The 27,356-nt window shown below is 53.3% G+C and overlaps 1 protein-coding gene across 1 annotated transcript; it reads right to left on the reverse strand.

Annotated features, from left to right (window-relative positions):
• Positions 1–16,484: 16,484 nt before the first annotated feature.
• SERPINA11 (serpin family A member 11) lies at positions 16,485–27,356 on the reverse strand. The gene is made up of 5 exons (XM_070402031.1): positions 27,278–27,356; positions 23,493–24,123; positions 20,826–21,099; positions 17,537–17,684; positions 16,485–16,842 (listed from the first exon to the last, which is right to left on the reverse strand). Exons 2-5 carry the CDS (start codon positions 24,118–24,120, stop codon positions 16,639–16,641), a joined length of 1,254 nt encoding a protein of 417 aa, XP_070258132.1. The 5' UTR covers positions 24,121–24,123; positions 27,278–27,356; the 3' UTR covers positions 16,485–16,638.

The following is a 27,356-nucleotide window of genomic DNA, read 5'->3' on the forward strand; positions in this document are numbered from 1 at the left end:
ACATACCTGCTGCTGAAAGCACACTGCAGCCCTGGGGGTGGGAGCATCGGCTTATGTGCCCATTTGACAGACAGGGAACTGAGGCCCAGAGCGGAGGGGCTGCTCACTCAAAATCCAGCCTTGGCTGCAGAAACTCTCAGCTTCCTGAGGCGAAGGTGGGGCGTGATGGTGGTGACAGCCACCTTAGGCTGATGTGGGTGGCCCTGGGCACAGGGGAGGGGTGAGAGAGTTGGTCTACATCAGTGATGGCGAATCTATGACACGTGTGTCAGAGGTGACACGCGAACTCATTTTTTTGGTTGATTTTTCTTTGTTAAATGGCATTTAAATATATAAAATAAGTATCAAAAATATGTCTTTGTTTTACTATGGTTGCAAATATCAAAAAATTTCTATATGTGACACGGCACCAGAGTTAAGTTAGGGTTTTTCAAAATGCTGAAACGCCGAGCTCAAAAGGTTCGCCATCACTGCTCTAGATGGAAGAGCCGCTGCTGGAGGTGTTTCCGTCCCACTTCCGAGTGTGGTCGGCGGGGATGTGCAGAATGACTTCTGTAAAGAGCTGGTCTGCTCAGCCCTCTGCTCAGCCTGCCCTCCAGGCTTCTCTGAACCCCGGAGGCCCGGTTCCTGGGCAGCCACAGGCCTGTTGGTTTCTGCCCGCAGACCTGTGCAGCCCACATACCTGGGGTTTTCCTCGGGGACATGGTCTGTTCTGGAGCTTTTGCAGGCCCTTAGGGACACTGGTGGGGTTGGGGGCCTGGTACAGGGTTGAGACCAGGTGGGGTTGGGGGTTGAGGCCAGTAGGGTCCCACTTGACTGTGGTCCCTTTAAGAGCCTGAGGCAGACCACACCACACTCTCCACATCCCCTGCCTGTCTGGCACATCTACTCTCTGGATATTTGATGGAGTGATGAGTGTATTTTCATCCCTCTTGTCACTGCCCCCGTCCCAGCTGTGGGCTCTGCCAGGTGAATGACCTGCAGGTTCCCCTTGCACACGGTTCAGACCGGAACCCAGCTCCCCCTTCATTGGTTGTGAGGTCTCAGGCAAGCCTTGACCTCCTTGTGGCTCAGTTTCCCATCTGTAAAATAGGGAAGAGGACAGCACCCACCCCCGTGCACCGCTGTGAGGATTCAATGCAGCCGTTCACGGCCAGCTCAGAGCCTGAGCCCAGTGCTGTGCGCACAGTAAGCCCTTATGATGTTGCCCACCCCTGCCCTCCCCGGTGTCATTGGAGGTGGGTGAGGGGCTTTCCAGAAGCTGTCCTCCCGGCTCTCTTGTGCAGTCCTTTCTGTCACTCCTCCTCATGCAGGAGCAGAACTGAGCCCAGAAAGGGAGGATCCCCTCCCTCATATCCCCCTGACCCCCATTTCACAGTCTGGCTGCAGGGCCCCGACTCTTCCCCTGAGCTGGCAGAATGGGCAACTCCCCCCAGGCTCTAGGTCCGCTGGCAGCTGAGGGAGCCAGGCTGTGGCTGAAGTGAGCCTGCCCTCCATACCTCATGGGCATTTCTTCTCTTTCCTGTACCTGTTTCTCCATCTTCACAATGGAGCTCCAAGACCAGCTGTCCCTCCCAACTCTCGCACTGGATGGCAATGTCCAATCTCGGCCCCTTAGCCCGGTAGCCTGGGGGTTAGTAGAAGGGTATGGCCTGCTCTACCTCCAGTTTCCGATGCTTTGTTGGCAGTCACACCTCCTGCAGTGGCCTGGCCTCCCCCTCCTGCTCCTGCTCCTCGGGGCCCTGGGGTGCTGAGGGCCACAGCACACAGGCCATGTGCACCTGGAGTACAGCGTCCCGTCTCTGCTCGTCTGGGAGGAAGGAGGTCTGGGTGGCTGGTGGAGGCAGCAGGCCCAGGAGGGGCAGGAAACTGGGGCAGGAAGTTGCCTTGCACAAAGCTGTCATTTACCAGGGGGACTTTAGATGGCCCCTCCCGGCCCGGGCAGTCCTGCATGTCACCTGCTGCTCCTGCCATGTCTGGCCTGTGTGACCCAGGCGTGGGCTTGGGAGCTAAGCATCTGAGTTCAACCCTTAACTCCACCCCTGCCTTTTTGTGAGCTCTTAGCTACTTTACCTCTCTGTGCCTCAGTTTCCCATCTGTGAGATGGAGGAGAGGATGGTCTCTTCTACCAGGATTGTGAAGAGTCAGGGAGATGATGACAGGTAAGATCTGGGCCATCTCAGGCACAGGTGGACTCTAAGGGGATGCCAGCCATCGTATGATCTTTGGATGTGTTTCTGGACCTGGGAAACCTTTCCCATGGTCCCAGGGGGCTGAGCAGGAGGAAGACTTGGGGGAGCAGCACTCATTGTTCAGGGACAAAGAGCTCATTTTGCTTCTCGGAGGTACAAGGCCAGATGCAATTAGCATCTTTCTGAGCATCTCTGAGATGCGGAGGGCCGAGTCGGGCGTGGGTTGGTTGGAGCCATGCCGACTTCATGTCACCTCTCTGAGCTTCAGGTCCCTCATCTGTAAAATGGGGATCATGTGGGGATCAATGGGGATCATCTGTAATATGGGGGACTCCTTCTCTTACGGTTGCGTGAGGCTACACGAGGAGATGCTTGTGGGGCGTTTCCCAGCAGGCCTGCTCTGCCAGCATCGCCCACACGTCTTACAATCCATTTCACTGAGTGGGTCAGTCAGATGTTCCAGGTTTTCTCTCCCAGAAGATGAACTGAGTTCGCACCATTAGCTCAGTTCGTCTTGGTGTCTTGCGAATCTACCAACTTGCAGCACCCTAGTGGGCCCTCCTCCTTCCTCTTTTCTCCGGGGCCCCTTCCTGTGTGTGGTTCTTGCTTTTTCTGGAAAAATTTGGCTAATTCACAGCTTCTTGTTTTCACTCCTCATCCTTACCCAGATAGAGAAAAAGAAGCGAATCTATACAGCATACGTGACAATATATTTAACAGAAGGAATAAAGCACTCACCTCTAGCTTCATCCCGTACTGGTTAAAATTAAAAAAAAAAACCAATGTTTTCATTAAAAAAGTAACCATTGCCCGGCCAGCATAGCTCAGTGGTTGAGCATTGGCCTATGAGCCAGGAGGTCACGGTTTGCTTCTGGTCAGGGCACATGCCTGGGTTTGGGCTTAATCCCCAGTTGGGGGCGTGCAGGAGGCAGCCAATCAATGATTCTCTCTCATCATTGATGTTTCTGTCTCTCTCCCTCTTCCTTCCTCTCTGAAATCAATTTTTTAAAAAGTAACCTTTTGTACATTTTAACTTTACCCTTTTGACCTTATGGCCTATAGTGGCCATTACAGACTTCCGGCCGTTAGGAGACTCAGCTTGTCCTGTTGAACTATTTTTGGTGTTTATTCCCGTGAGGACAGTCAGGTGGCCACAATGTGGCCAACAGGTGCTCCTCTGAGCTCTCTCTCCCTTTGGCGGTCCTTGCTGACACTGCACAAAGCCCGCACCTGCTTCCTGGCCCAGCACCCCGTCCCAGGCCCGTCTTCTTTTCTCCTGCCCTGGACATGGTGTCAGAGACCCTCCAGGGGGCTGTGGGAGGCCTTTGGGACTTGTTTCTCAGGAAAACGCAAGCCCCGCGTGGGTGGCTCAATTAACAGAGAGCAATAGGCTCTTCAGTGTTGCCCAACGCTGACCTTGGCCCGGAATGGGTCAGTTCCCCTGGCGTCATCTTTCCTGTTGACTCGAAGCTGGTCTGTTTGCTTGGTTTTAACGAGTCTCCGATTGCTTTCATTTTGCAACATACCCTCAGGCCACCTCCACTTCTCGAGCACGTGCTGTTTGCCAGGTTCTGTGTCAGTGCCGTGCAGTGGGTGCCAATAAAAGCCACTCATTGGAGATGGGGAAACTGAGGCACAGGGTGTAACCATGATGCCTGCTTTTGTATGGCCAGCAAGCCAAGAATGGTTTCTACATTTTTAAATGGTTGAGAGAAAAAACCTCAAAAGGAGCACAATATTTGGTGCCACAGAAATTACATGGAATCAGTTTTCAGTGTACATGTGGGAGGTTTGATGGGTGCACGGCCACGCCCACTCGTTTATTGTCCTTGGCTCTTCTGTGCTACGGTGGCCGAGTAGAGTCATGACAGAAACCCTGTGGCCTGCAAAACTGAAAATGCCTGCTTGATGGCCTTTCCAGAACAAATTCCCGTTTCCTGCCCGAAAGAAGATCCCATTCGCCACCTCCGTTTGTCTCCAGCTCTATTGCCTGCTGGGCTGCCAGGGTGAGCCAGGCTTTTCTCATCCCCAATGGACATACCTTTCCTTTCCTCTGCCCATGGCTGACTCAGGGACCCCCATCCCACCCAAGACAAACTCATCGATAAGCCTCCCCGACCTCCGTGGGTTAGGTCTCTCTCCACAGCACGGTGTCCCATCCCCTGAGAACACATCACAGCAGCTGACAGCCACTGAGCATGTGGCGTAGCTAGACACCATTCTAAGAGACATTACAGCCTTCATCCTCACAGTACGCCCACCAGGTGGATGCTTTTGCTATCTCCATTTTACAGATGAGGAAACTAAGGTCATAGAGGTCAAGCACCTGGCCCTAGGTCACGGAGCTGGAGAGTGGGGCAGCGGAGATTCAAACCAGGCTGTGTGGCTGCAGTGCAAGGAGGCAGGACCCAAGCTCAGCTCTAACCCCAGACTGCAGCTACCTGAAGGTAGGGCTGGCTTTTACTCACTCTTTGTGCTGAGCACAAAACAGGTGCGCAAAGGATGCTTGATGAACTGCAGTAAATGAAGTCGAGCAGAAATGTAGCATTTCCTTAATCAGATGGTTAGGGTGTTTGCTAGCGGAAAGGTGTGAAAACCTTTAGATGCTGAACATGTGCGTGGGGCATGTCACCTCTTAGGTTAACAAGCCACAGCGTTTTGTCTGAGCTGGAAGCCATCACGGGGTGCCCCTCACAGCCAGGACCCCGAGCCTGTTACCCTGCTCGCCCAGCCCGGGCTCCCCCTGCACCCGAAGCTGCTCCGCCAGCTGCCTCCTCAGTCTGCCCACGAGGAGAGGGACACTCATGGCAGAAGGTTAGAGAGAGGCTGAGCTATAAGGCTACCATGCCACCTGGGAGGGGATTCTGTCACTCGAGCTGTCCCCTCCTTCCTTCTCCCTGTGGCTCAGGAGCGAGTGCAGGGGCCTCTCTGCTTGGTCCCGCTGCCCAGGAGCAGACCCTGCTTTTCCCCACTCCCAGCGTCAGCCCAGCTGAAGCAACCCTCCTCTGCTTGGCCCCGTGTGCACAAACTCTCATCTTCCCAAAGCTCCGCAGAGACGGTCCCATTGCTGCGGCTTCAGAGGGAATAACCAGTAAGGCCTGGGACACCTGTCCCTCCGCCTCTCCACGCTGCCACCTTGATTTGTCTACCATCATCGCTCCCGGCCTTGATTTCCTTTTTTTATGTTTTAAATTTTATTTTTAATCTTTTTACTTCTTATCTTTTATCTGTAAACATTTCAATGTTTAAAAACAAAAACATAATCACAGCAGTGCCGCGATTTTTAAAAAGCAAAAGCAAAAACATAATCACAAAAAACATGTCCGTAGTTCCATTGCTGGTGGAAATGGGGTCCTGCCCCAGAGGCGCCAGGGAGGCATTTCTGGACCCCCACGTGGGAGGATGAGGGTTAATGATAAGATTTATTGGGGTGGAAATAAATGACCATCCCCAGGTTCCTGAGGTCCCATCTCTGTTTGTCCTGCTCTCGAAAAAGCCCAGCCTCACCCTAGCTGGTTTGGCTCAGTGGATAGAGCGTCGGTCTGCGGATTGAGGGTCCCGAGTTAGATTCCAGTCAAGGGCACATGCCGGGTTGCAGGCTTAATCCCCAGTAGGGGGCTTGCAGGAGGCAGCCAATCCATGATTTTCTCTCATCATTAATGTTTCTATCTCTCTCTCCCTTTCCCTTCCTCTCTGAAATCAATAAAAATATATTTTAAAAAAAGAAAGAAAAAGCCCAGCCTCACCTACATCAGCCCCAGAAATAGGGCCAGCATCCAGAAATCCTGTGCTGCTGCCTCAGTGCAGCTCTGACCCTGTCCCCTCCAGCAGGCTCAGCTTCTCTTCCCCTCTGCGCTTCTGCGGGCGCTGTGCCCAGGCACTGCTTGGTGCCCGTGTGGTCTGCTGAGGGCCCCAGCTGGCTGCCGGGCCTGCGTGGCTGCTATGGAGAGAACACAGGAATGAACAGGGCCAGCGTGTGTTACAGAGGGGGGCGGGGCTGGGTTTATTCTTACTGAGGTGTTAGTTATATGCGGCAAAACCGTAAATCCTAAATGCACAGCTCAATTCATCTTCACATCTTTGCACATCTGTGTACCCACCTCTCTGATGGAGGCAGAGAGTGGATCTGTCACTCCGTCTCTCCATCTCCCCCAAAGGGAACTGCTCTTCAGGGATTAGTTTTGCTCCTCCCAGAAGGGTGTGTGAACGAGAGAACACGCTGTGTGCTTTGTGTGTGTGTGTGTAGCTTCTTTTGTTCACATGATGCTTTTGGAATTCACTGAAGTTGCTGCCTGTGTCAGCACCTGTTCGGCTAGTTTCTCTGCGGAGAGATGTCTGGGCTGTCATCAGCTGTGACCGTTCTGCATGCACTCCTGTGGCCATCATGTTACGTGCCTCTGAACACGCGCGTTTCTCCAGGTGAAATGGCGAGGTTTGGGCAGTGGGCGCTAAGCTTTAGAAGGCGCTGCTCTCTCCTCTCCATCTGCCTCACGTCCACGAACCCCCAGGACTGGAGTGGGAAGTCGTTCACATCCCAGGTCTGCCTTTAAGTGCCGAGACCTGAATGGGGCCTCACCCACGTGGGGAGCGGGGATGGTTGCCTGGACCCCACCGGCTCCAGTGGTGATGGTGTCAGGATCATGCCCCTGTCTCAGCCTCAAGCTGCATGATGTTTTTCTGGCGGGCAAGAGGAAGTTAATTCAGTGAACTGGCTGGGAACAAGCAAAATTCCTCCAGGAATTTAGTGAGGAATCAGTGATTTCCATTCCACTTAAACAGGTTTTGGGGAGGAAGAGGCTGGTATTTAAGTTTCCACTTTGCACAGTGTTGGCCAAGCAGGGCAAACATAGCTGGTCAACACTGCCTTCTGGGAAGAGGTCTGTGCTGAGCAAACACAGGTGTTTGCCCTCCCTCTCCGGCCTCCATGGGGCTAAACAGGAAGTAGGTAGGAGGGGGTTAAAGGAGAAGTGCCCTCCCTCCCTAAGGCCGGAGCCCCAGGCTCACCAGGCGGGGTGAGGCCATTCAGGGACTTGTAGGCAAAGGCTTTTCATACACACACATACACACACACGCACACACACACACATGCATGCACACATACATGCAGACATGCACACACACTCATAGACATGCTGTCACCCCCACATGGGACTCTGAGACTCCCTTTCTTATATGAAAAGCTCTGGAAAAATGATGATCCAGATGCCGCCTGGGACAGGGTGGACTTTGGCAAGAACATGGATTTGGGGCCTATCAGAGCAGCCTCAGTCCACAGTGGACATGTTACTTAACCTCTCCTGGCTTATCTGCAAGTGGAGAGCAGAGTGCTAAAGTCTTAGGGCAGTTTAGGGCAAAATAAAGGATGTGGGTAGAGGGCCAGAGATTCAGCAGACGCTCAGTAAATGCTGATTCCCTCTCTCCCTCTTCTCTCTTGGTGTTTGGTTTAACCTACACGTAAAGAAACAAAAGAACAAACCGGTCCACAATACACTGTCTAGGGCAGTGATGGCGAACCTTTTGAGCTCGGCGTGTCAGCATTTTGAAAAACCCTAACTTAACTCTGGTGCCGTGTCACATATAGAGATTTTTTGATATTTGCAACCATAGTAAAACAAAGATTTATATTTTTGATATTTATTTTATATATTTAAATGCCATTTAAAAAAGAAAAATCAAGTTATATAGCCACTATAATCGTGTGTCACCTCTGACACGCGTGTCATAGGTTCACCATCCCTGGTCTAGGGCAAGAGCTTACACATCTAGAAACCAAAGCACAGGACAGGAGGCTCTGGAAGGAGATATGCAGTGATTATCGGGGATACACCCCTGAGAGCTGGAGTGCCTGTCACTCTCTTCTGTGTACTCTCTGTGTAAATGTTCTCACAGCCAGAATGCACATCCTTTTTGTAAAATATTTGTATTGATTTCAGAGAGAAAGGGAGAGGGAGAGAGAGATGGAAACATCAATGAGGAGAGAGAATCATGGATCGGCTGCCTCCTGCACGCCCCACACTGGGGATCGAGCCTGCAACCTGGGCATGTGCCCTGACAGAGAATTGAACAGTGACCTCCTGGTTCTTAGGTCGAGCTCAACCCCTGAGCCACGCCTGTCGGGCAGAAAGCACCTGTTGGATTCCTTAGCTCCGGAACCAAGCAGGATGCTGGTACACACCTGACACCTTCTTGTTGGGTCTTTCGAAAAGGCGGCTTCTCTGGAGTTTCTCTTCATGTCTGCGCTTCCCTCCACCCCCTGACTAGCCTTGGGAGGTCCGCCAGCACCGGCTTCCACCCAGTCAGCTGTTCAGTAGGAAGGCCATTCAGTCTTGGGGAGCCCAGCCACACCGTGGAGGCTGGAGGCCAAAGGAGATGCCAGCACACGGCCCAGCACATGGGACTTTCCGGACAAATGGAGGGCAGCTTCCCTTCCTGCCATGTGCTGGGCACAGGCTCCGTGGCTGTGTCGGGCAGCCTCAGGGCAGCCCTGGGCAGTAGTCCCCCGCCTGTCATTGTCTCGCCGCAGGTGAGCAGTGAAACTCAGGGAGTGTCAGGGACCTGCCCAGGTGTGCCCGGGGAGAGCAGCGTTCCTCCTCTGTCTGCACAGCCCAGTACGGTCATCTCGATCATCTCATGCATCGTGCTCGTGTTTGGCTTTGACAAAGCAGTTTGCACCACGTACAGACCCCCTGATGGGAGAGGGTGGGCTCCCTGGGGATGGGAGCCCCTGGCTGGATTTCAGGGTTATCCCGTTTGCCTCATTAGCAAGGAAACCCAAAGACTTATTCAGAGACGTAGGGAAATCCAATACTTTTGCATCTGAAGAACATCTTCTAGAAGTAGAAGCAGCACCCAGCAAGGCCCGGGCCCGGGGCCTTTGCCTTCGCAGTTACTCGTGCTGGTTGATGAGAGAGGCTGGAGCAATCCTCCTGAGTCGGGGCGGCCACGACTCACACTGGCTTGTGGCCGAGGCTTCCATCAGCCCAAGGGCCAGTGCACCTCCATTAACACAGTAAAAAGACAGCGCCTCCAACACGCCTCTCCGTTTATTCACACAGTTTGTCCATGAGCAACCTCCCTGCTGCAGCATCGGGCTGAATAAACAAAGAAAAGTGACATTTTTAAAAGGAGATAAAGATATTAGTAGAACTTGATAATATTTCCCCCTGCACTTCAGTAGATGCCCTGGACCCATGGGCATCGTGGGGTTTGGTAGGGAGCGGTCTAGGGTCGGGTGGCATTGCTGGTCATCCAGACGGATAGTAACACAAACAATGCGAACTGCGGGCACTCACATGCGTGTGAGCTGGGCACTTCTCGGTAGCGGCTCACTGGCTCGCCTTCCCTGCGAGGGGCCTCCGTGTCGGAAGGAACGATAGCCAGGAAAGGCCGGAGGTTGCAATTGCTCACAACCTTTCGCGTTGTCTTCTGTGTCGCACTGTGCGGCCCTGGGTGGAGCACCTAGCTCCTCCCACTGCCCCACAGGGAGAACAGGGTTCCTTTGTCTCGTAGCACAAGTCCATAATGATACCTATGGGGGAAGTGTGCCTTCTGGAACCTGCTCATCCCTCTCCGCGCCTCCCGGGCACCTGCCACGCAGTGTTCACAGAGGGAGTGCTCGAGTAGAGCGGGAGCAGGGGTAGTGCAGGAGCAGGAGAAGTTGCTGGGCATTGGCCTGGAGCTGGTGAAGGCCCAGGGTCCAGCCATGAGGACGGTGTTGGCGTTGCTGGAGCATGGACGCGTCCTCCACACTGCAGAAGGGAAGGACCGTGAGAGGATGTGGAGCTGGAATCTCGTCCATGTTTTCTTTCAATTCTTCCTACTTTCTCAGTGCAGCACAAAAGGAAGTAACCTGCTGAGATGAGATTGGAGAGGAGGTGGTGGAAGTGTCAGAAGCGGGAGGAAGCTGAACCAGCCATGGGGAAATGGGAGAGAGCATCCGGGACAGGCAGCATGGTTTTGAGTAGCATGAAGGGTCGCTTGCGATGATCGTGGTTATAAAGTGTGACCCATCGCTGCGGCCATGAGCCTTTGTCATGATGCAATTTCACACCTAGTGGCTCCCAGCCAGGGTAAAAGAGGATGCTCCCCCGGGCCTGTTTGGGTTCTTCTTCATCCAGCTTCAAGCAGAGCACCCTGCAGGGGAAAGAGCAGAGCAGACACTCTGGGCCGCATGCAGATTGTCTCGTGGTGTATATGAATCTCCTTCTCTGTTCTGGCTGTGCCCCTTTGTTCTAAAGAGAACTGTGACCTGACCATTCCTGGGGCGGTTTATTCACCACTTTCCCATGAGCAGCTAGAGAGAACCTTATTTCCCAAAGGGGACACTGAGGTCCCCTTGCCTGGTGGCTCTGTCAGTGGTTTGGCTAAAAGGGAGGTTTGGTATCGAGACGACTGGACACGTGCTGCCGGGAGGTGTCGGCTTTGTCCTGCAGCGTGGAGGCCTGTGCTGGGCGCCTGCAGAGCGCTCGGTAGGACGTTGAGATGTTTTCGTATCAGTCTGTTCTGTTAAGAATGTGCTTGCTCACGAGTTAAGTGCCTGGTCCTTCCTATCAAGGTTGTTTGCAAAAGTAGTTGTTAGAATTGGGAAGAGAAGTTGAAAAGTTCTGGAGAAAAGAACAGAAACTGTGCCAAGAGCTGGGAGGGTTGGGCTGGACCCTGGTCATACTTAGCTGCAGGGAGGGGAGCGAGGCCAAGGGACTGTCCTAAGACAGTGGCCAGCCAGGCGCCCAGAGGAGACGCAGCGGCGTGCGCTCTGCTTGGCAGGTGATGCAGCTGCGGGCTCCAGGCTGTGAGAGGATGTGAAGGAACCACTGGATGACGAGGACAGCGGTGAACCAGGCAGAGGGGGCCACTGTCTCCGTGGCGCTGACAGGCGTGGCGCTGGTGTCACTCCCTTGAGTAGCGAGGGCTCCGGGTGGGACTAAAGGTTTAAAAGCTCTTGAACTCCTCACTGGGAGCGTGGATGACCAGGATTGGGCCTGCCCCCTGGTCGGATTTGGCATCTTTAACTTGATGCTTTGAGGCGGTGAGGTCTTTGGCGAGAAGACATCAGTGACTAAATACAGGGTGGGGCGAAAGTAGGTTTACAGTTGGGATGGAAAAGAATGTGATACCTGATACAAGTAGTACCAGGACACACCGTGTTCCTGACTCACAGCTGTGTGCCTCCTTTTGCCCCACCCTGTGCGAGTGACACGGGCTGCTATGGATTGTTCTAGCTCTAAAACCCCAGAGGTGCTCATCTGGTGTTAGGAGGGCGGGCGGGGGGGGGGGGGGGGGGGGAGGCGCTTTGGTAGGTAGTCACAGGGCTGAATAAATCGCACCAAAGACACCCTGATTTTATTGACACTGTAAACCCAGAAACAAAAAGGCCTTTGAGAGGGCGAGGCAGCAGCATTTACTTGAGATTTAAAAATAAGGAGTAGCTGTTTGGAGGAACATTGACTCAGGCAGAAGGCCACACAGTGCTCCATTCAGAGACAGAGACAATGGGCATGTGTGAGGAGGGATTGGGATGATGACATCAGTGGAAGGACACGTTCCAGTTGTGCAGATCACGTAACAGTGATGCTAATTCTAAACAGTGTTGTCATTCGCAGCCCAGAATCATAATAACTGCTTTCTTGTCATCTCTGCAAACAGTTCTTAGGAAAACAGGCTGCGTAGGCCCAGCCCAAAGGCCTGTTTTTCCGTTTTGACCTTCCACAGGTGTGAGGCACAGATGCGCAGGCAGTTCCTCTGGCGTGGCCTCCTACACAGGCGTCAGTGGGGGGCTGGCCACGCTCCCAGCCTTTCCTTCTGAAAGACTCGCAGGAACAGGCTCTCAGCACGAGCCTGCGTCCAAGGAGGGTCGAGTCCCCGGTCCCCTCCCCATACCCGGCCCTGGCAGAATCTGCACCTGCTCTGGGGTGCAGTGCAGCATCTGAATTTTTTTTACCTCATTTTTATTCAATTGCAAGTTTTGTCCTACTTGATATTTGTTTTCATATGGAAAATAGCTGGGAGTGGAAATATCCTCAACCCCAGAAAAAGGGACACAGGTGCGTTTGCAACCTGCTCCGCCACAGGAGGGCGCCTCTCGGGGTCCCTTTTTCAGAGAAGCAGCAACCTCCAGGCAATGTCCTCACGCCACGCAGCAAGGATCTACTTGTATTTAAGTGACACTACAGCCTGGCCAGCGTGGCTCAGCGGCTGAGCATCGACCTATGAACCAGGAGGTCGTGGTTTGATTCCCAGTCAGGGCACATACCTGGGTTGTGTACTCGATCTCCAGTGTGGGGTGTGTAGGAGGCAGTTGATCAATGATTTTCTCTCATCCCTGATGTTTCTATCTCTCCCTCTCCCTTCCTCTCTGAAATCAATAAAAATAGATTTAATAAGTAAGTAAATAAATAGCACTTACATGGCACTCAAGACGTGTAGGTGCTTTATGTAAGTGTCTCTTCCTGCAGAAAACAAAACAGAGCCGATGAAAGATGCTGTGCCAGTTGGGGAGCCACCGCGGGGGTCATGGCGAGCAGCGCGTGGCCGGTGCCTCTGCTGTGGCTGCAGGACACTGATCTGTGATGGGAACGGTCGTGACTTGGGGAGGATAAGACACACATCACCGGCGTGTTGGGATTCTGGATGACTCCTGGGAGTGGGCCAGTGGGAGCCGAGAGGAGCCTCAGGCCCAGCTCAGAGGCCAGGTCATGCCACCCAGGGGCCACAGGCCAGGGGAAGCACAAGGGCTGTGAGGGAGTCCTGGCCAGGTGACTGAGTTGGTTGGAGCATCATCCCACACACCATGAGGTTGGGGTTCGATTTCCGGTCAGGGCACATACCTAGGTTGTGGGTTTGATCCCGGGTTGGAATGTGTATGGGAGGCAATGGGTCGATGTTTCTCTCTCACATTGATAAATCTCTCTCTTTATCTCTTTCTCTAAAATCAATAAATATATCCTCGGGTGAAGATTGAAAAGAAAAAGGGCTGGCCCTGGCTGTTTTGGCTCAGTGGATAGAGCATTGGCCTGCGGACTTAAGAGTCTCGGGTTCGATTCCGGTCAGGGGCACATGCCCAGGGTTGCAGGTTTGATCCCCAGTAGAGATGTGCAGGAGGTGGCCGATCAATGATTCTCTCTCATCATTGATATTTCTATCTCTCTCTCCCTCCTTTCCTACCTAAAATCAATAAAAATATATTTTAAAAAGAAAGAAAGAAAGAAAATGAGCTGAGTGGAAGTTGAACTCCTTATGGGAAAACCCAGTTTCAGCCTTAGACCAGCAGAACCAAAGTACTACTAATATGGGAGCATTATTTCAGAACCTCTCTTTCAGAAATTCTATGAGCCAAAATAACATTCTAACATGTTGTTTTTATACGTTTCTGACACTAAATGTAGGGCCTAGTATCCTATATAATAAAAGGGTAATATGCAAGTTGACCCTAATGGTTGAACGACCAGGAACAACCAGTCACTATGAGGTGCACTGACCACCAGGGGGCAGACGCTCAACGCAGGAGCTGCCCCCTGGTGGTCAGTGTGCTCACACAGGGTGAGCGCCTCTCACCCAGAAGCCGGGCTCACGGCTGGTGAATGCAGTTGCGGTGGTGGGAGCCTAAGGAGCAGTGAACCGAGTGGTAAGGAGCAGCAAGCAGGTGGATGATAAGGAGCAAGGGGTCCTGGGACCCCCGAGGGCTCCCGGACTGCGAGAGGGCGCAGGCCGGGCTGAGGGACCCCTCGTCCCTCCCCTCCTCACCCACTGCATGCATTTTGTACACCAGGCCTCTAGTCTAGGAATAGAGCAGTATATTCAAATGAAAGAGAACTAATATATATGCAGTATCATATTCTGTAAATTTCAAGTAATTAATTTTATCTTGAGCGGTTTCAGTGAGTGAGCCACTTCCTCTTTTCTCCTGGGTCTGATCAGTATCGATGTAGGGCCGCTCCTCCGAGTTTACTCTTGCATGCGGGCTCTGTGACAATGGCCTTGGTTCCTGTGAGCATTTTCCCTGCTCGGTGGGCCTGCTAAGCTTTCTCAGTAGGGGATGCTAGAGGGGCATTGCAGGAGGAGGCTGGCTTCCGCTGTGGCTTCTGGCTGCTGTCAGGCTGGTGGTGGTTGGTGTGTGTGGGGGGAGGATGAGGGGAGGATTGCAGTGAGGGTGTGAGGATATCCAGGACGTGCTGGAAATGTGCAGTCCCTCGGCCACCTGGCCCGGCCGTGACCGCCATAACCCAGCGCCCTCCACACAGTTCATGAGCTGTAGGCCTCCTGTCCACACTGGGGCCCCCACTCCCTCTGCCCACCCTCCCCTTTGGACTTTTGTATCCTGTGGCCCTTCTGACGCTGTGGTCCTCCCGATACTGACACCAGAGCCCTCACTCCCTCTGTATGTCCGGCTGTGGCCTGTGTGCCTTGGACAGCTGCCTCCCGCTGGCCCAGGGGCTGCAGACCAGCTCTGGCCCCGGAGAACCAGTGCTTCTGACACCAGTGGCTGCAACAGCACCTTTCCAGTGCGAACTGAGCCCCTCCGGGGGGCGGGGAGCCTCCTTGGATATTCTGTCAGCCCTACTGTGTTCTCTAACCAGACTCACTGGTCCCTCCACCCCGATGCCAGACCAGCCTGCCCTCTAGCTCGATGGATTTTCTTCTGACCCCTCGTTAGTGCTGACCATACACACTCCTCCCTGGGTTACTGGATTTACCAAGTAAAAATACAGCACACCCTGTTCACTTGAAATTATATAAACGAAAGTTTTTAGTACAAGTGTGTCCCAAATATTGCATGGGCTATATTTACACTAAAAGGTTACTTGTTGAAATTCAGGTTTAACTTCACCTCCCACAGCTGTTCCTCAGCCCAGCCTCTAGGGCAGCGGTTCTCAACCTGTGGCTCTTGATCCCTTTGGGGGTCGAATGATCCTTTCACAGGGGTCGCCTAAGACCATCGGAAAACACATATATAATTACATATTGTTTTTGTGATTAATCACTATGCTTTCATTATGTTCAATTTGTAACAATGAAAATACATCCTGCATATCAGGTATTTACATGACGATTCATAACAGTAGCAAAATTACAGTTATGAAGTAGCAATGAAAATAATTTTATGGTTGGGGGTCACCACAACATGAGGAACTGTATTAAAGGATAGAGGCATTAGGAAGGTTGAGAACCACTGCTCTAGGGAGAAGAGGGAATGTATCAGCCACCCTCTCTAACCAGCAGGGGGCAGCTCTAGCCTTTAAGGCAGTGAGTGGGGGTTTTTCCTCTCTGCTTCTCTCTGTGTGCATGGTGGATGATAAGACACAGGCTTAAGTTACCCTTTAGCCCTCTTTATCTGAGGGATCCCCATTACTTTGACAAACATTTCCCCCCTCCCCAAACACAAAGTTGATCAAGGCATCTCCACAGACTCTTATGATCCAGTATTGCCTCATTAATCTTACTCTATTTGGTGTAAGTGGATGGACTTCTCCATCCTGATATTATTTAAACATTTAGTGGCCTGAACATTTTGTAGGGATTGAAAACTGGTGGCCCACAAACTGGATTTGACACTTGGCCTTGGAAACTATACCCATGAGTGCAGACCCCGCGGGTTAGCATGTGAGCCAACGAGCAAGCTGCACCCTGGAGAAGGCTCCGTGCCCCACTTGCCTCATAACCGCCCATCTTCCTGCAGCAGGTGGTCCACCCTGTGCATGCAGCTGAGGTGACAGCCCTCTGCGTCTCCCACAGTTTCAGGCAGATGCCTCTTGAAGACTCAGGGACACACTTGTGGGCGAGGGACTTCTGACCTCTGCAGGACGCTCCACGGCCACCAGATACTGCCCCAGTCCATCCCACTAACCACGGGTTTGGCCTACACCCATTGGCTCCTGGCCATGTTAACGCTCCCACTTCCTTTGACCTTGGGTTGCCCTTGGACATGTGACTTCCCATGTTGCACTGGTCCATCTGTGCACTGGCCCATCCTCCCACCCTCCTCTGCATGGAGCGTGGTGCCAGGTGCCTGCTCTGGCACCCACCTCCTCCCAAGGGATCTGCCCTGGTGCCTGGGCAGTGACGTTTCAGGACAACCTCGCTTTGCTTTAGAGCTGACGGTGGCCACCGTGAAGGGGGAGACTCTGATTTCTCCTGATGTCCTCTGTGCCTTTTCCTGGGACACTTGGTGACGGTGGTGTGGACATCTTCCAGGACATAACATGGAGCTCTTCTCCTTGTCAACTTTCTGACCACAGGTGAAGGCGACACTAGATTCAAGGGGATTGTGGGGCAAATGAAGGGCAACGCGGAGCCACCTTCCTTGTGAGCATTGCTCTCAGTGCTCACAGCACCCAAGGCCACTTTATTCGGGCCTCTGCACACGGATGAACATTCCTCCCATCGGCCTGCGGACGGCTGAGGCCTGCCTGTGGGTTTGCAGGGGCGACAGGACCCTCCTGCCTCCCCGGCGTCAGCCTGCAGCTGGGTTGGCGACCTTTCCCAGGAGGAGTAAGCTCTGGGTGGTCACCTCCCAGACAAGCACCAGGAAAGGCCTGTTGAAATGGGCGTGGGGGGCCCACGTCACGTTCAGAGGCCAGGTTTGGGAGAGGAGGCCGGAGGCAGCCCCAGCCTTGGTTCCCCGCTCACTCATGTCCATGGCTGCCTTGTGCGACACCTAGAAGGAGAAGAGAGGGCAGGGACAGCTCAGGACACTGCAAGGGCAGAGTCTGCCCTGTGGGGCACCAGGAGAGGCAGGCAGAGCGTCCAGGTCCCCCAGGCCCCGCCTTCCAAGACAGCACCTCTAGCTTCATGTTATTTTCCTCCTCTCCCCATCTTCCCCCTGCCATGTTCTGGGGGCTCACCCTGAAGGTGGGGAGACTAGCGAGGCTGAGCCAGGCCGCAGAAACCCAACAGCGCCCTCCAGAACGTTCTCAGCCCCTGGAAGCATGTGGCACAGGCCCAGGTATCATTTTCCACCACCAGCTGCACTTCCTCTCGCTAAGCCTCAGTTTTCTCATCTCTATAATGGCCAGCTCAAGCCTCAGTCAGCGGTTCAAATGCGCTCCGTGGGACCGGCTGTCTCTGCTCTCCTCAGCTCTGTCTTAGGAGGAAGTGTAGGAGACAGAGCAAAGTTGTCCCACACCTGGATGTCACTGAATGTGTGGCATCTCTATTACGGACTCTGTCTCCTTGCTCTGAGGACTGGAGAGAGAGCTGGAAAGGGTGCTGCTGAGAAAGGGAGCCTCACAGGTTGTGACATTAAAGAACCGGCATAGGAAAGAGAAAGGAGAACTTGACTTTCAAATCTACACTTCATGTCAAGGGGGAGAAGACCCCCTCCCACCTGCCCGGCCCGGTAGCCTCCGTACCCGGAAGATGGTTCCATTCAGCTGCCCAGGGGCTCCCAGCAAGTCGGCTCCTAAGTTGAAAATGTTGCTGAGCCCGATGTGGGGAAGTATCTCTTCCAGGTTATATGCTCCAGAAATGGCAAACCTTGGCAAGTGCAAGTCCAGCACGCTGCGGAGAGAACCAGACAGGGAGGCACCCCCTGGCCGTGGGCAGCCTGCGTGCTGGCAGGAAGAAGTGTTTCCCAGAGTGAGGGGAACCAGTCTTCCTGGGACACTGCCTGCTGTGCCAGAACATTCCACAGCCCCCAGCCCACAGCCCTTCTCCTCGGACATTGTAGAGCTCTGTGGCTTCTTCCCAGAGCCCTTCAGGCCTCTCCGTCTGATCTGAGAAGGGGCACAGCGAGGGGAGCTTTCTAGACGCCCGGCACTGGGCCAGGGTTTTTACAAAGCGTAACTGCTCAGATCCACATACTTCCCACCTAAGGCGACTGTTGTTAACATTCTCCTACGTCCACGTCTGCTCCTCAGCAAGTCCTGTCGGCCTAGCCTCTGACCTACTTCCTAAACCCATCTACTGGCACCCCTGTACAAGCCCTTCTCTCACTGTCTGAGCGTCAGGGTCTGAGGAGAGGCAGTGACCGTCAGGCGTGGGCACCGATCGCCAGCGTGACTCTCCTGCTCCTGACATGCCTTGACCAGCATTTCCTGGGTTCAGTTTGCAGGTTCTTTGAACACAGAGCAAACCTGTCCTTTGCTTTTGGGGGTTCTTCTTCTCAGTTACTTGACAGTTACAGGGGCACCTGCAAGCTGGGCTGGTGAATAACCAGCTCAGAAACTTCTGCCTCTAATGAGTCCAGCTTGGAGAGCCGAATTCAGGTTAGGGAACCCTTACACTCGAACTCCTGGGGGCAGCGTGAGGGTCCAGGTGCCCATGTGAAGTGGGGGCAGTCAGAAGTTGGGGTTAAACTGTGAAAAGGAGGAAATGGAGGTGGAGAGCAGGGCAGGCCCCACCCTTGAGGGGGGTTTGCGTCGAGTCACCTCTGTACCCGGAAGATGGTTCCATTCAGCCGCCCAGGGACTCCCAACAAGTCGGCTCCTGAGTTGAAAATGTTGCCGAGCCCGATGTGGGGAAGTATCCCTTCCAGGTTATATGCTCCAGAAATGGCAAACCTTGGCAAGTGCAAGACCAGCAGGCTGCTGGACACACCCCAGGTGTCCACCCAATGTGAGTGAAGAAGGACGTTACCAGGAAGTGTGCTTTCCCCAGGCTAGCGAACCGTCCTCCCAGCTGAGTGGACGGAGGGAGACCAGACCGGAGGAGGGGGGCAGGTCTGAAGTTTTCATGCTGAAAGCACATTAAAATGCTTTAAAATTTAACTCTGGCCTGAGAAACATCTGAGATTTAGGGAAGTCACTTGGGTTGATTTTGCTTCTTGAAGGTCCAAGTAAGAGGTCAAAACAGACCCATCCTGAAGGAAAACCTATTGGTCTAGAGCAGTGGTTCTCAACCTTCCTAATGCCTCGACCCTTTAATACAGTTCCTCATGTTGTGGTGACCCCCAACCATAAAATTATTTTCGTTGCTAATTCATAACTGTAATTTTGCTACTGTTATGAATCGTAAATATCTGATATGCAGGATGTATTTTCATTGTTACAAATTGAACATAATTAAAGCATAGTGATTAATCACAAAAACAATATGTAATTATATATGTGTTTTCTGATGGTCTTAGGTGACCCCGGTGAAAGGGTCGTTCGACTCCCAAAGGGGTCGTGACCCACAGGTTGAGAACCGCTGGTCTAGAAGATCCTATGAGACTTCCTCGTGAGAGGGGGAAGAGGCAAGCTCACCCCAAGGGAGCTTGGGTGATGGGGTTGGACTCAGAAACTGACAGGAGCTGTGTAGATTCACAGTCAACAAGGAAACGTCCTTAGACCTGGCCTCGGGCCTTGACCCGTATCTCTTTTATTTGGTGCTGGAATCTCTGTCCAAACACAAAACACCCTTTACTCTCCCTGGAACCTCGGTGTGGTTGGGGTGCTGAGCGGAGGCTGGTGGTAGGCTAGAGAGGGATCAGGAGGTTTGTCTGTACCCGCCCCTCGACTCTGGTGGATTCTGTGATGCTCTGGCCAACAGCCAGGACAGAAGCTGTCCTTCCAAGCCAAGGCCTTAAGAGAGCAGGAGCTTTCACTCCGTGTCTCCTTGGAGCCCCGGGCTGCCATGTAACAATATCAATGATGCTGAGCTGCTGTGCAGAAGACCAGGCTAGCTTCATGGAGACGCTGGATGGACACAGAGAGAAGGCCAGACTAGCTTCGTGGAGACCCTACGTGAAGACAGAAGACCAAGCTAGCTTCATGGAGACGCTGCATGGAGACAGAGAGATGCCTGCCCAGCCCTTAGCTGTGACAGCCACCAAGCCCAGGCACCAGACATCTGAGCAGAGGAGTCTTCATGCCCCAGCCTTAGCCATCATCTGACTCCAATGCAGGAGAGACCCCCAGTCAGAACTGCCCAGCTAGGCTGATCCACTCACAGAATCGAGAGAGAGAGTAGATGTTGTTTTCCAAGCCATTCCGTCTTGGGGTGGTTTGTTAGCAGCAGAGGTCATTAGAACTCAAGGCCAGCTTTCATCCCAGGTGCCTCATAAGGGACGATACACCCCAAGAAGGAGTTGGCTCTTGAAGGGGTCTAGCCAAACTGGAAAAGACTGAAACTACTGTGAGAAAACCACAGACTGACAAGCAAGAGACAGGAGGGGGTCAGATTGCGATCCCATTAAACTGGGATCTGATTTCACAGTGCTCTTCTTGGTTTTTAATTTCTTTAAGAAATGTTTTAATTGACAAAAGATGCACTTTTAAGAAATTCACACTGTCCTGTGGGAGTCATAATTATTCTTAGTAATTGTCCTTGACCTGATTTTTTTGCCACAGCTGACTATCTTCTGACAGTAAATCATGATTTAGACAAAGGGAGAAGCAAGGGAAGGGAGGCTGAGCAGAAAGATGCCCGGGAGGGCGGAGAATGACGCAGCCCTCACTTCCCCTGGTGAGCGCTTCTCACGCACCAGGTCGCTCCTCGGTGCTCCACGTATATTCACGTGGTTAATCCTCCAAACAACCCAGTGTCGCGGTCACCAGGGCCTCGGTGTACAGGGGAGGAAATCTGAGGCCCAGAAGGTAAGAAAATTGCCCAAGATCACAGCTGGTCATCCTAACCTAGGGTTGGCCCCTTGCACTTGGAGTTAAGAACTGCTCGGGGACCTGCACCAGGTGTGCCAGAGTCCTGCTCCTCATTGCTTACCTGGGCAGGAGCAGCTGGCTCCATGTCCGCAGGGTCTCGGGCTGCAGAGCGGCCTCCACCTGCTGCATTTGCCCGGGGTCCGGGAGGATGAGCAGGGCCAGCGCGTTGCCGCTGTACTCGATCTGCAGCACCGTGCAGGCCCGCTCCTGGTCGTACAGGAACCTGTGCATTTCCTTCTGGTGCATCATGGGGACGTGGAGGGAGGTCCTCTCGTTCACGAAGAAGCTCTCTTGTTTCTGGGTCTGGTAGCGCTGGAAAGGATGCTTCCACTTGGCTTGGGACACAAAACCCGTAGATCCGTGAGGACACAGTACCCATAGAACCATGAAAACACAAAACCCATAGAATTGTGAAGACACAAACCCGTAGATCCGTGAGGACACAGTACCCATAGAACCATGAAAACACAAAACCCATAGAATTGTGAAGACACAAACCCGTAGATCTGTGAGGACACCCAACCAATGACCAAGTATCGCTGATCCTCTCTCCACAGCCACTACTGCATCCAAGGCCACCCTCTTCCTCACTTTGTTCCACTTTAAGAACGTCCTAACTTGTCTCTCCAACCCTCACTTCCCCCAACCCATTTTCTACATTGTAGCCAGACTGATCTTCCTCAAAACAGATGTGGCCATGCCCCTTCCCTCTTCCAGCTGTTTGGGAATCCTGGGTCCCAGAGACAGTCTAGGACTCTCAGCACAACTCCGGCTCATCTTCTCACTGCAGCGCTCGCACTGCCCCAGGCATCCCCCAATTCCTTCTGTCTCAGTCCAACCAATGTGCTTCATTCCTGAGAACACGTGGTATCTCTGTAGCTCGGGCTTCTACTTACGCTGCTGTCTCTTCCGAAACCCCTTCTCTCAGCCTCTCCTGCAGCTTCATTCTTCATGTCCGGCTTAGATTCCTTCTCTCCCAGGGAGCCTCCCGCCACTTCCCAAGGCTGGGCGAGGGTCTCTGCAGGAGCCCATGGCACCCACCCCTCCCCCTGCAGAGTGCCATTCTCACTGAGCTGTGACTGCCTTTTTCCTCATCTACGCACGCACGTGCAACCCTGCGCTACAGGGTGGGGAACCATCTCTTACCATAAATCTCCCAAGTCCTCTCACCCAGCCTTCCTCCTGGGAAAAACATCAAACAAATCCCCCCTGAGGGTATTCTTCGGAACACCTGGCAGTCCTCCACCCCATCAGCACAGCCATTAAAGGCAAGGAGAGGCTGAGAAGCTGTCCCCGCCAAGAGGAGCCTAAACTGACGTGACTGAGTGTAAGGTAGATCATGGATGGGACCTCGGAATAGGAAACAACATGAGGTAAAAAGAAAAGCATGAAAAGTATAAAGATAGATGTACGAATTCAGGAAAGAACTCAAGTTAAAAAACAAACAAAAATTGTGACATGCTCAATGCAACAGTCAAAATTATCTATATAAATATAACATGGTAATGACACTAACACGTAAGTGTGAAATAATATATACAGGACGAGAGCATTTGTGTAAAATCTTTACACACATTAGTGTGTAACTGATGTGCACACCCTTAATGAGCTCACGGCGCACACACATGGGTGAGGGGGATGCACACCTGCCCGAGGACAGTCCTGGCCTCCGGGAGGGACGGAGGGAAGGAAAGGGGACGAGGAAAGCATTAAAAAGAAATAGAACTTTATCTGTCAGATTTTTTAAAAAGTCTGAATCAAATGGTAAAATGCTAATGTTTTCATTCTTGGTGGGGGGAGTGTATGATGGTTTTATATTTTTCTTTGTATATTTCTGTATATTTGAAATCAATAATAATATAAAAATAAAAGATTTGCCCGGCTGGTGTTGCTCAGTGGTTGAGCGTTGACCTATGAACCAGGAGGTCACAGTTCGATTCCCAGTCAGGGCATGTGCCGGGGTTGTGGGCTCAATCCCCAGTAGAGGATGTGCAGGAGGCAGCTGAGCGATGATTCTCATCATTGATGTTTCTCTCTCTCTCTCCCTCTTCATTCCTCTCTGAAATAAAAATATATGAATAAGTAAAAGACATTTTTCTAAAATTGAATTGTTAATAGAAAAGTGAGACTGGGTGTGTAACAAAAAGAATCAGAATAAAAATAGAATAGAAAAAAACATGGCAAGAGAAACCAAATATTTGCAAATGAAGAAGTAGTGGTATAAGAACATTATTGAATACTATAGGGCCGGTACATGAAATTCATGCACTCAGGGCAGGGTCCCTCAGCCGGGCCTGCGCCCTCTCACAGTCTGAGAGCCCCTGCCGGGAGTGGGCCTAAGCCAGCAATGGGACATCCTTAGCGCTGCCGTGGAGCCTCTCCTGCCACTGCTGCTGTGCTTGCAGCTGTGAGCCTGGCTTCTGGCAGCGCACTGATCACCTGGGGGCAGCTCCTGCATTGAGTGTCTGCCCCCTGGTGGTCAATGCATGTCATTACGACCAGTCATTCCACCGTTCGGTTGATTTGTGTATTAGCCTTTTATTATATAGGATGCAGGGGTCACTGCCATAAGAAACATTGGTGACTTTAGGATGGTGTCTTTGAGGGAGAGGCTGGAGGTGGTGGGCGGGGCCGGTGGTGGAGGCGGGCCAGGGATAGAGGGTGGGGCCCAGCTGTAGGGCGGAGCTGGAGGTGGAGGACGTGATCAGTCTGCCAGGCTAGCACTCACCTTTGAAGAAGATGTAGTTCAGGAGAACCATGGGCGTGTCCTCGCTGAACTCCTGCAGGCAGTCCACCACCTGCCCGTACGTTTGCTTCCTCACGTAGTCATTCATCTGCCTCCAGGCTGTGGCAGAATCCGTGAGGTTAACAGAGAAAGCCAAGGCTCCATACAGCTCCCTGATGTCGTCCAGAAAGCGCTGACGAGGCTTCAGCTGCTTGTCCAGGAACAGGGAGTGGCCTACTTTCAGCTCCAGTTTGGGACTGGGCAGGTCAAGGGCATGGATGAGGCTCTGGAAGCCGCGGTGGATGCTGGCCTGCGGGGTCTCCGTGAGGTTAAAGCCCAGGCCCTGCAGGATCTGAGTCGAGGTGTCGGCTTGGGCCCCGAGAGAGAGCAGGGCCAGGGTGCTGGCGATGCTCACCGGGGAGAAGAGGATGTTTCCTGGGGTTTCCGCTGCCAGCTGCTTGTACACGCGCAAAGCAAAGCTGGTGATGGTGGGTGTGACTTGGCGGTAGGCGGGCGCTGGCTCTGGGAGCCGACCCCTGGGGGCTTGAGGCAACCCCGGGCTCTTGTCTCCATGGGCAGAGGCCAGGATCCCTGCTCCCAGCAGCCACAGCCACAGCCACGCTGGCTCCATCCTCTGAAAACAAGAGGTTGAGCACATCACTCAGTGACATCACAGCTCCCCATTGCTCCCTCCACAAACCTCACATCCAGACTGTATCCCACAGGGTCATGAGGGCTCTGCAGAGGATGAGGGAGGGTGAGCAGCCCGGGCTCGGGACACTTCTCCCCAAGGCTTCAGTCAGAGTGGGGGCCCTTTATCTGCTCTACACATTGATACGTTACAGGATGTTGCTGAGAAAAGGACTCTGGGTTATAAAAGAAACTTCCATGGTCCCCTCCCTCCTTCCCTCCCTCCCTCCCATGGTCTGTTTTCCCTCCCCCCTCCCCCTCCCCCCTCCCTTTCTTTTTTCCCTTCTTTCCAGTCATTCCTCTAATTCATTACGTTTTAACAAGATGAGAATGATGCTCAGAACTCCTGAGCGGATGTTTAGGACATGGTGGCAATGCGTGTTGCCGGGCCTCCTTTGCATCTGGGTGTGACCATGAGCTATAATCTCGCCAGTCAGTCGGAGAGGAGAGGAAGGTGTGTGTAACTCCTGGGACAGGCCCTGGCAGGGGGAGGCGTGCCCTCTCCATGTTGGTCTTCCATAGCTGGAGTGTGGCTGTGATGGGCAGCCCCGGGGGCCCTGTGGATGAGGGCAGCCTTTGAGGGAGCCTCGCCAGAGATGGATGGAGCCTGGGGGCTGATGTGAGAGAGAGATCACCTCTGCCTCCATCAGGCTCGTTACCGCGAGCACCTCTTGTCACATGCCGTGGCTCAAATCTATCTTAATTAATGCAGAGATTTTGGAAAGATTTCTGTTATGGGTTTCATTGTGCCCTCCCCCCACACCCCCCCATTCATATGCTTAACTCCTGATCCCAGTGTCTTGGAGTGTGATCCTGTTTGGGGATCACTGAGATGTAGTAACCAGGTACGCTGACGTCCTTGGACTGGCCCTGACCCAATAAGACTGCGTCCTGATAGCAAGGGGAACTTAGACCTGGACACCTTCGGGAGAACACCGTGAGAGGAAGGCAGAGATGGACAAGCCCGGGCCCCAGCAAACAGCCAGAGGCTCGGAGAGGCCCGCACAGCCTCCCTCAGCGCAGAAGGAACAGCCCCGCCCACACCTTGACCTTGGCCTTCTGGCTCCAGAACCAGGAGACAATGCGTTTCTGTGGTTGAAGCCGCCCCGTCTGCGGTCCTGGGTTATGACAGCCGAGGCCACCAGTCCAACGTCTCTCCTGCTTCAGGCTCCACCCTGAGGGGCCAGCTCAGCTTGAGGGGAAGCTGCAGTGGAGACATGCCTGTCTCTGCTCACCCTGCCCTGTCTAGTGCCCCGCCCCTCTCAGGGTCTCCCCCCCTCCCCCCCAGGTGCTCACAGAGCACAGGCTGCCACCACACTCCGCACCTGATGTCCCAGTGAGGAGAGTGCCGTCCCCTGCTCCCTTCAAAACGGACACTTGCGCCACCCCCTCCCATCCCGGCAGCCCTTGTCCATCTGTCCTGATTGTGTGTGTGTCCTAATCAGCACCTGAATACCATTTGCCCAAACCAGTGGCCTCTGGATAGATTACCAGCGCCACGGTGGTGTGGGAGACACCATATTTCTGCAGGTGCCTACAGAGCCTGTGCCCTAAATGCCCCGCCGAACCCCAAGGCCAGTGGTTAGGAGATGAATGCAGCCCTGGTGTTGGTGATGTTGAAACACTGTGATGTTGAAACGCCGGTCAGAGGCCTGCGCGGCTCAGCTGCTGTGGCTTGCTAACCACCCTCTCCGCGCTTTCTTTTGAGGGGGATTTGGAAGAAGCAGAGCAGTTGAAAATTTGGTCTGCCCGGGGGAAAACAAGAAATACAACTATGACAAAACTGTCTCCGGCTTATTCTCCCTGTCCCGTTGAGTGGGCTACCATTTCCTATCTACTCTCACCAGGCGTCCCAGGCTCGCTGAAGGGTCTGGTCCCAAAGGGGACGGAGCCGCCGCCAGGCCTGGGTCTGGATCAAGGCCCCGCAGTCACTCACTGAGCGACACTGTGCAAAGCAACCTCTCTGAGCCACGGGGTCCCCACTTGCAAAATGCAAATGGAAATGCCTGCCTCCTGGGCAGGTCAGGACCTGCCGTGGCCTGGCGCCTGGCGCCTGGCACAGGAGTGTGCGCAGTGTTCATCTCACCCTCTACTGAGGCGGAGTAACTCCACCCAATCTGCCTCTTCCTTTTCCAGAGAGACCCAGAGGAAGTGAAGCACTGCGCTCATTAACTACAGTGTGCCCACGTCCTGTTTATTTGTGGGGATATCAGACGCATCGTACCAGTGGTCCCAGCCGGAGGTGTCCTGCAATGCAGGGGAGGGTGAGTGCGGAGGGGGGAGTGTCTGGGACCATCTCAGACGGAGCAGGGGTGCTGTTGGAGTCCAGCGGGGGACAGGACGCTCTGAAAGGCCGGCTGCCCTGTGTGCTGGAGAGTAGTCCTGCCCAGATGCCCCCTTTGAGAAATACTTGCTGCATGCCCTTTCAGTGGCCTAGGAGAACCTTAAGCCCAGCCGTGGGCAAACTACGGCCCTCGGACCGGATCCGGCCCGTTTGAAATGAATAAAACTAAAAAAAAAAAAGACCGTACCCTTTTATGTAATGATGTTTACTTTGAATTTATATTAGTTCACACAAACACTCCATCCATGCTTTTGTTCCGGCCCTCCGGTCCAGTTTAAGAACCCATTGTGGCCCTCGAGTCAAAAAGTTTGCCCACCCCTGCTTAAGCCATAGGCATTCGCATCCCTGCTGTGCATGTGGAGATAGCGAGATGCGGGGCCCAGGGACCTGCCGGGTGAGGGAGGGTCAGATCCAGACCAGGCTCCCAGAGGGCCCTTTTCAAACAACAGGGCCCCTAGGACATCTGTTGTGCCAGCGCTGTCATCTGGCTTTGGGCTGTCTTGTTCTGTTTTCTCCTGTCTGCCAGCATTACTGGGAGTTCCTCTCTCAAAAATGTTGAAGACCAAGTTTTTCATAAAAGGTTATTTAAAACCTGAGGTTCCTCCTTCAACCCTTAGAAGAGTACATCATGGCGTTTTTCTCCTTTAGGGGGACTCGGTCCTCCCATCCCTGCTGCTAAAGAGAGAGAGAGAGAGAGAGAGAGAGAGAGAGAGAGAGAGCCCTTGCCTTCATTCCCCGTGCGAATGGGACTCACAGAGAGGCGCCAGGCGGGCCCTGGTCTTCGGTGCTGCGCGGCCTCCAGCCACAGGAGAATAGTGTTTGCAGATCACAGC

The sequence above is a fragment of the Myotis yumanensis genome, unplaced genomic scaffold (genome assembly GCF_028538775.1).
Source record: "Myotis yumanensis isolate MYYU_CA2020_CCGP unplaced genomic scaffold, mMyoYum1.0.hap1 SCAF_1, whole genome shotgun sequence".
Lineage (NCBI taxonomy): Eukaryota > Metazoa > Chordata > Mammalia > Chiroptera > Vespertilionidae > Myotis > Myotis yumanensis.

Coding starts and splice junctions, on each gene's coding strand:
- SERPINA11 (XM_070402031.1), bottom strand. CDS start 24,120: ATGGAGCCAGCGTGGCTGTGGCTGTGGCTGCTGGGAGCAGGGATCCTG. Junction 21,100..23,492: donor GAACTACATCTTCTTCAAAG/GTGAGTGCTAGC, acceptor TTGTGTCCCAAG/CCAAGTGGAAGCATCCTTTC. Junction 17,685..20,825: donor AGCCAGCTGCTCCTGCCCAG/GTAAGCAATGAG, acceptor TTCTCTCCGCAG/CGTGCTGGACTTGCACTTGC.